We start from the raw sequence: 9711 nt of genomic DNA on the forward strand, positions 1-9711 counted from the left end.
ATGGAAATGTTCCTATAGAAGGACATGTCAATGAGGCTAAGGTAAAAACTAACATAACTCATATGATCTATCTCCTATCTTTCCTCATATAATTTAGAGAGATAAAGGGAAAAATATAAGGGAAGGAGAGAAACAACAAAAAGGAATTTGGAAAGAAGAGTGAAAGTAGACTAGGAAGTGTACATAAAAATAAGTTTGCTAATTCAAGAACACTATGGGTGTAATGACTTACACGTTTAAGCATGAGAAAGATCACTCGCACTACTATTAATAATTGTCGAAGTTGAAATATGAATAACTTGCTAGAGTTTGAGTAAATAAGGAAGGTAAATAATATTATATAAAAATGAAAAGGACAAAGAGTGGAATACCAAGATACTTATGTAGGCTATCATATTTTTTTAAAATCATATAAATATATTTTAGTACAAAAATATGTGATTACGAAAATGGGCTTAGTAGTTAAGGTACACATTATGCAAACTTTTAATTGAAATTATTTTGAGATCACATTATCACCAGGTTTGAATTCCCTTATAAGGTTATAACCAAAAATGCTATGTGCTTCAAGTCTTTGGATTTCACTAATCTCTATCTTGAATATAAAATAAAATTTTATCACTCTCCCCCATATCAAAATTGAGTGTTTAATGAACATTATCAAAATAATATTGGGAAAGAACAAGAACACTTTTGACTCCAAATTGAGGTAGTCCTTTGAGCTGACCAAGTTACACCCAATAAATAAATAAGAAAATGATGATATGAGCTAGTATATGGGATGGATGTGATATTACCTATTAACAAACTATTGTTAAAAAATATATTTGTACATGAATCATCTATGGAATCAGATGATGTTTCTGCTTATAGGTAACATCAATTGGTTGAAATAAATATAATTTGAAGGGGAGCTCATTTTATTAATACAAAAATAAAACAACAAGGGAAAAATTTGTTTGACAAAAGAGCAAGTACTATAAAAACTAAAATTTTTGATTTAATTCTAAATTGGAGTATTTGATATCATGGTAAAGGAAAGAATTAAAAGTTTGATACCTTATGATTAAGTCCGTAAATAGTTGAGAATTAAAATGGAGAGGATTTGAATTTAATTAAAATCTTAACCATAGAATTTAAAGAATTGCTTATACATGGATTGTTTAAAAAATCCTTCTCCTTTTACTCAACCCTTCTCTTTTGATGCATATTTATATATCCCTTTTATCTATGCCTTATGCATCCATGGATATCTTTGACACATGGTGAAGTATGTGTGTATACTTTTCGCATTGGTCTACATCCCAAGAAAGAATTAATCCTTACTATATCTCATTGGAACTTTCATGAAGCACCTTAATGTACATACTATCATTTTCTCTATGACATGGTAGAGGATATGAAGGTGATGCTTAAAAATATTGTCATTTTTGATAATTTATAAATTAATCAATAAACCATATTGAGTGTTGAGAAGTTTAGGTGGTTCAGTGAGCGTATAGGCATCATGAATCCTAGTAGATAGTTCATAGTTTCATGTTATTTAGGGTTTACTCTAGCAAGTTATACAACAAGTGACATAATATCATGCACCTTAGAATGTTTTATTGATTGATTCTAATTAAAGTCTAGGTTTTCCAAAAATGATTTTTTAAACTAATAGTATATCCACTATGTTTAATGCTAGTTGAATTTCTTTTAATGTGATTTACATGTCAGTGCAAGTTCATGCATGTGTTAATTCCGATAAGAAAATGTTAGATCTATATCTTTCTATCTTATCATTCATCATAAACTAGGGTAGGAAATATTTTTACCATTTCAACTTGCTCTAAATAAAAACTTTTTCGTTAAAAATGACGTAGATTTATGGTATTTGTTACCCACATGTTAAATGAAACAAAAAAGTGGGAAAGACATTTTAGATTATGAAATAGAATGTAAATTTTAAAAATTGTAGATTTGTAAATCCCATTGTTATGAAAAACTGTAGAAAGAAGTCATGATCCAGTAGTTCACAAAATTTTTAAAGGAAAATAAACATGCCTCATCTATAATCTAGGCCAATCTAATAGAATTTATTCACATTAACAAAAATTAGACTAGATTAAGAGATGATAGTTGGGAATGATAAATTTTAATAGTTGAAACATGTGCTTTAACAAAAGTAGTTGCAAGTAGATAACTCTTAGCTCTATGGCTAAAGAATGGTTTCCTTTGCAAGATATTGTAAGATCTAATTGAAGTTTGTTTCAGAAGTAGTGCATCTCTGTCTCTATAATAATTGACACTATACATTAGAATTGTACATAGCTTGAGGTAAATATAATTTCTCTAAGTCAAGTTTACGTTTGCAAATTTGAACATAAACTTGATGCAATGCAAAACTATACTATTTTGGTTGTCTACATGATGTGTAACGGTTCTCCACTTTCATGACAGCTAAGGGTTTGTAGAATGCATTTGTGTAATAAACATGGAAACTATATCGAAATGCCTAAACATGTGAATATGGTAACGGAATATATGTAACGAATAGGTCGGTGGGATAGGTCAAGAGGTTCAACTTTTCTACAAAGATATGCTATTTGTTTCTAGTCAATGTATGAAAGCATTTTCTTAAAAATTCCATCCCCAAATGTCTTAATACTAAAATTTTATTGTACATAATAAAATGATAATTTATAATTTTATACCATCGCACTAATGTAAGCTTATCATTTAAAAAATACATTCATTTATTTCTCAACTTGAAAATTCTAAAACTAATCTAATTATTGCTTATTTGTTTACCCTTATTTTCTTTTTCAAAAGAAACCTCCCAAATGTCCTCAACCACTTGGAATGATGCATTAATGCCAAGTGGCAGTCCTAGGCATTTGCATCAAAATTTATCATTGCATTAAGAAGTCTAGAAGAAGTGTTTGCATCCTTAAGAAAGAGAGGAAGAGGGTTGAGAGTCTAGCGATAGTGCATGAACCATTGTCCGATGATTTAAAAGGTCATGAAAATGTGCCACTTCGTATTTAATTTTGCTAGCTTGCACTTGAATTTTCATAAGCACACTAGAGAAAAATATAGGTTTAGTGTACAAAAAAGAAATGAACTTCAACTAAACATCTTGAAAGAAGAACTACATTTGTATCTTTGTAAATGTTGAGGATTTACACCCTGAAAGCATGTCAAACCTAGGTAGCTTAGAAGAGAAACAAGACCAATTCCACAACAACATTATATGCTATTAAATAGGAGTAGATATACAACACCTAAATAAATCATGAATCAAATTCCAAGATTGCTAAGCTTTGGTGCTAAACTAGGAAATATACTTGAGAGTATCTAATTATCGACAAAATACATAATGGAGACGAGGATCTCAAATGTGTTAAGCTAGAACAAAGTGAAAGATAATTAAAATGAATGCACCGAGAAACTGGGCTAATTTAGGCCTAAGGATAGCTAACCAAGTAACTTAGAATTATATATACTAACTACCAAGGCAAGACTGAGGTTTCCAACCTTGATTTTGTTGACCAACTATAGGAAGATAAAGACAAGGCCATAAATATCTTTATGGGGCTTATAATTATAAAATGGTGGATCAAGATAGCATTTCTAATCCCTCTACCAAGGCATGAAAGCACCAATTTTTTGAAGCATCTAGGGAGAAATAACATTAATAGCAAAGTGAAAGTCTCTTAGTCTGGATTACACATGAACTTTATTTTATATTTTTCCCAAGACAAAAATATTGATGTCTTAGTTAACAATATTTAAAGAAACGTTATGCTAAAAGCACCACTTTAGAAAGAAAAATAAATGAAAACTCAGTATTTAAATGTGTTATACTTAAGAGATTATATGACCAAGCAAGCAGTCCATTTTTCAACACTACCAAATTTTCTTTAATGCACATTGTACCCACAATCCATTTTTCGACGGTGATAAGGATCCCATTGGCATTAAAAAATACTTTATCAACGTCGGTTCCAATGTTGCAGACGTTTGCTTCAAAATGAAGCATGACAGCTCCACTAACTTGGGGCTGAGCGGCTAAGTTGGACACTCAAAATCCTTGCAGGGTTTAACGTGACTTACTTAAAAAGCAGTTGCGAAAGCCTATCCGCAGATTTTCCACTTACAACCTGAAAACTATGAAGTTGATGAGAATGGTGTTAAAACTTTGAAGTTTACTGCATCCCATTTTTATCCATCATGACATCAAACCTAGAATTTTATGCGTACTAGATTAGATTGGCCAACCGCCTGGACTATCTGGTTTTGTAGTAAGTAAAACAATTACGCAACTGCACTGTAAAAACTTTTGTGTATTGGTCTGCACAGCATATAACAAGATTCTTTGAGCACCTTCCTATCAAGTACAATCCTTAAAGTGAATAAAGCAAGAGCCATCTACAAAGTAACTGGTAAACATTCAAGAGCATGGCGTCCAGAGGTAACTCTATTGGGAAAAGATATTCATTAAAGCTATTAAATTTTCACAGTTCATGTTATTTCTGAATTAGATCATATGTACATTCTTATTTTCTCAATGCTTAGAATTATATTCTAGCAACTCATTGTGGATCATAGTATATGATGATAGAAAAATGTTTACATGATCTAATCTCAAAGTGCTTGCCTAACAGTGCATCAAATCGCTATGTTCGTCGGAATCAACAGTATTGTTTAAGTGGATTTTATTTATTTTGGATCCTCTCTACTTTATCATCAGAATTAAACTGAGTTCTTTTGACCCAATCTTGATCTATTTATATTTTATCATGAATGATCCACTTTATCACCCATTACATTAAAGAATCTGTTTATTTGTTTTGCAGTTGGGGTGTGCTATGGAATGGTGGCCGACAATCTTCCGCGTCCACAAGAGGTAGTAAATCTACTGCAGATGTATAACATTGGAAAATTAAGGATTTTTCAGGCACATCAGATAGCTCTGAGAGCCTTGTCAAACACAGGCATTGAAGTTATTGTGGGAGTGGGCAACGATGAGCTTCGACTTCCTGGCAGAAAACGAGTCTCCTTTCATGGCAAATGTGTATCCATACTTCAGCTACCTGGACAACAAAGCCCAGATATCATCAGATTACGCGTTGTTTAGGTCGTCCACTGCTGTGGTGAACGACGGAGGTCTTCTGTATAAAAATCTGTTCGACGCAATGATCGATTCGTTGATTGCAGCCGTGGAGAGAATGGGATATCTGAATATAGAGATAATGGTGACTGAGAGCGGGTGGCCCTTGGAGTCGGGGGGGATTGAAGAAGCCGCTAACATGGAGAATGCAAGGATTTACAATAACAATCTAATTAGGCATGTGTTGTCCGAGGAAGGAACACCCAGGAGACCAGAAAGGCTAATCGATGCATACATTTTTGGCCTTTTCAATGAGAACTTGAAGTTCGGCCAAAAGACGGAACGCCATTTTGGACTCTTCCATCCTGATAAAAGCCCTGTTTACCATGTCGATTTCTCCTTTGGATGAGGAATGCGAGCCTCTCATGGAATATAAAGATCTTATTAGCAGAATATGCAGCTTATCAAAGTCCATAATAGTCACCTCTCTTTGGTTATATCAATATGTTTTATTGTTTGTCTCACTTCCACCATTCTTTTGTTTACATAGGAGCCGTATGTTCAATAAATATTTCAATCTACATTCATCTAAAATTCAAAATATAATATGATTTTGAATTTCTTACGAAATATATATTGAGAAGGTTAAATAGATAATTTGAATTTATTAAGAATACTAAGAAAAATATTCATATGAATCGAAGTCAATTTTTTAAGTTGTCCGCACTCCTAACTAAAATGTTATATGAGGAGATCCTTGTCCATAGATAAATAGTGAGTTTTTATGATACCATGAATATGTAGCCAATATCAATAACTAAAAAAAGATACTTTTGTTATTATTATAATTTTTTTATAAATATAAATAGAGGTATTAATTTGAAAAATGTTTAACAAATATTAATATTTTAATTTCATTTTCTTAAATAAATTTAGCACTTGTTTTGTATGTTAAAAGATTATTATAGAAAGGCTTTTTTTTATTTGTTATATCATGAGTTATTGTCTTTCAATTGTATGATTATTTATATTTGTTTCTAATCAAGGAAGTTTTTATAGAACCACACCATTATAAGGAGATTGGTGATTGTCACTTTTAGACGTTAGAATATTTTCAAATTAGGTCTTAGGGCGATTTGAAGCATTCTAGAGGTGCTCGGATGAGAAACCAAGTAAGAGAAAAGAACGACTTTTAAACTATAACAAATTCATCAAATTCTATTGGTAGGAAAATTATTTCGATTGCAATGAAATCACTGTTATATTCATCTTGACCACAACAATTTTAGCTTTGCCTCTGTTACAAGATGTAGAGATTTTATTACTGAGAAAGAGAGTTGAATTTGAAATTTTTTAATTTTTTTTTACCTTCCAAGCATGAGAAAATACCTTGTTGCAAAACTCAGTAGTAGGAAAGACTTTGCAAGACTATGTTGTAGATTGTATAATGTTTAAGTCTCTTGCTAAACCTCCTTTCATGCTCATTATGTATGATTTATGACTAGATTACAAGGTTTTTATAAGATGAATTATACGTTTTTAAGGCCAACCATCAAAGTAAAGGGTATGTGCTATACTGATGTCAACTTACTACAATGTATGATTGAGTGGATTTTAGTGGATTAAGGAGTAAAATACTCAATCTTGTTGGATTTTTTAACTTTTAACGTATATATATCTAGGGAAATGTGTTGTTTTAATCATCATCCCACTGCTGTGTCGAAATCCATTGAAAAATCTGAAAAGAAGCATTCGCCTCTAGTTCGTAGATAGATGAGAAGATTACGTGAGGCTTTTATTGAACAAGCCATAGTTGTTGCTGCCGCTATTGGGTTCGAATTCCCCAAAGTGCGTTCTATGACTCGATCTGTATCGAAGAGATAGCTCAGCAAGGAATCAAAAGTGTTTGACTATGTAGCAGTTTTTAACAAACCATTCCTTATGCCCATCGAAGATGTTTTTTCCACTCAGAATCGTGGAACTGTTGTGACTAGACGTATTGAGCAGGGAACTATTAAAGTCGATAACGTTGCTGAAGTGCTAGAGGATCCTCCAACTAAGTGTAAAGTTACTGGTATAGAGATGTTTAAGAAAATAATTAACCGAGATGAGGCTGAAAATAATGTCGATCTCCTAATGTGTAGGCTAAAGAATGGTAATGTCTTCCAAGGGCGTAGTCTCATTCAGGATATCTTTGGTTATGATCCATTTTATGATCCCTTTGGCAGTTTGTTTGATCCTCCGCGCAGCCTGTTTAATTTTGTTGTTTTATTGGGAGGTAGAAGAGGAATGGGCATGACAGCATGTGTATTGGATGGTGAAGAGGGTCCACATACTGCTGAATTTAGTGAAAAAGTTTGGATGGCAATACAAGCCAAAGTTGTGTCAATTCTACATACATACTTCCTTGATATCATCCTTACTAGCATTGTAGTGTCTGATGAAGATTATGCGCGTTTATATGCTCTCTTTAGGGTTGGAGAGAAGGGGAGCAAAGGAGCAGGTGACCATGATGGAAGACTGATTTTTGAAAAAGCTAAAAGTGGTGTTTTATATTATAGAATAATTGGTAAGTTTGTGTCTGCAGTAGGAGAAGATATCTTGGACTCTAATTTGATTTGGAGAAGGGTAATCCGAAGTGTATGTAAACAAGAGTTCACAAGTTTAAAATCTTACAGGTTAGTTGTAATGTGAGATTAGAACTAGAAATGCAGGGAATGCCATAATGCATGGTTGTACTAATTGAACTTCAAGGGGGAGATTTTTGGGAATGTGAAGCCCAACGGTCACATGACCATTCACCTCCTCAACTCTTCGTTTTATAGATGAATGTGATTGTATAAATGACTGTGTGCAATCCATGTATGAAGTAGTATTGGGCAACAATAAATAACGTGTTTTCCTTGCTTGAGAGTGGACATAACATTTATGGTGAACCACTATAAATTTGTGTCTCGTGTATTTGTTGTGTTATTTTTTTATTTTTAATTTTTCTTTGTGTCGATTATATGTTTTCTTTGCTCATTTATATTAACATATGTTTCTCCTCCAACTTTGTTTGTTTAAATGAAACTTGTATCTTCACTAAATAGTTAGTATGTGTGTTCTCTATCGAACATTCTTGATGCATATCTCATTGTTTTTACTAATCAACTGAATTTCATTATATAATAAGATTCTAAATTTTAATTAATTAATACAGGAAAGATGTACATTAAAAAAGGTTGGATAGATGTTATTTAATATGTAACGAAGAATACTACGAATGCTAAGTCTTTTTAAGTTGCCCCCAGTTCTTATTAAAGAGTTAATGAGGGGAGTCACATCCATACATAAATACTTTTTAAGTTGCCCCCAGTTCTTATTAAAAAGTTAATGAGGGGAGTCACATCCATACATAAATAGTAAGTTTTGTATGTAGAGTAATAGAATGATTATATAGTCAATCTTAATAACTAAAATAATTATTTTTATTGTTATTATATTTTTTTAAATATAAGTAGAGGCTTTAATTTTTAAAAGTGCTCAACAAATATTAATATCTTAATCCAACCACCTTAAATAAAATTAACACATTTTTTAAGAAATTTAAAAAATATTTTATCATGGTATTTTTATTATTTGATATATCATGAGTTATTGTTTTACAATTGTATTATTAATTGTATCCATTTCTGATCAAGGAAGTTTTTATAGAAACACACCATCATTAAAAATCAATGATTTTCACTTTTAGAAGTTAGAATACTTGCAAATGAGGCTTAGAATGATTGGACGCATTCTAGAGATGTTAGGAGAAGAGAACAAGCAATATAAAAGACTACCCTTTTTGTTGTGACAAATTCATCGATTTTTATACATAGTAAAATCATTTAAATTGCAATAAAAATGAAATCACTATGGTGAGTTCATCTTGACCACAACATTTTTTATTTTGTCTCTCTATTGCAAGAGATTAAAAAAATCACTATTAGGAAAGAAAATAAAATTTGAAACATATGAATTTGTATTCCTTTGAAGTATAGGAAAATGAATTTTGGTGCCACTAAAGACAACTAAAGGCTATGCGGTAGCTTGTAGAAGGGTTGTCTCTACTATTAATCCTCCTCACAATGGATAGATTACAGGGTTCTTACAAATTCATTATAAGTTTTCAAGATCAACTATCACATTAAAGGGTATGTGTTGCATTCATGCCAACTCACTACAATGTACAATTGAGTGGAGCTTAGGGAATTGAGAAGTAAATTTCTCAATTTTACTAGTTTTTTTCCACTTTAAAGGCTTCTCTAGGGAAATTACCTTGTTTTAGTCATTGTCTTGCACTTTTTTTCATGTTATTATTGTTTTAAATGCGTGTTTTTATATTTTATTTAATAATATGATTGATATTGAATTGTTGTGCAGTTAGTAAAATTTCACATTAATAGTTGATTTGAGATGTTTGAGAAGGAATGTGAGAAAAAGATCCATTATTGACGAGTTATTGGATAATATCTTCTATAGTTCATGGGCCAAGTTGTATTACAACAAGTTAGAATTTCCTAATTATTTAATTTTCAATCTGAATATGTGATTTCTAGGTTATGAGTATTAATAGATCAAGTGATGGTGAA

The 9711-nt window shown here is 31.7% G+C and overlaps 1 protein-coding gene across 1 annotated transcript; it reads left to right on the forward strand.

Annotated features, from left to right (window-relative positions):
• The first annotated feature begins 4443 nt into the window (after positions 1–4443).
• LOC131040561 (glucan endo-1,3-beta-glucosidase-like) lies at positions 4444–5504 on the forward strand. The gene is made up of 3 exons (XM_057973507.2): positions 4444–4456; positions 4842–4891; positions 4980–5504. The coding sequence occupies exons 1-3, from the start codon at positions 4444–4446 to the stop codon at positions 5502–5504; spliced, it is 588 nt and encodes a 195-aa protein (XP_057829490.2).
• Positions 5505–9711: the final 4207 nt, after the last annotated feature.

This window comes from Cryptomeria japonica, chromosome 3 (genome assembly GCF_030272615.1).
Source record: "Cryptomeria japonica chromosome 3, Sugi_1.0, whole genome shotgun sequence".
Taxonomy (NCBI): domain Eukaryota; kingdom Viridiplantae; phylum Streptophyta; class Pinopsida; order Cupressales; family Cupressaceae; genus Cryptomeria; species Cryptomeria japonica.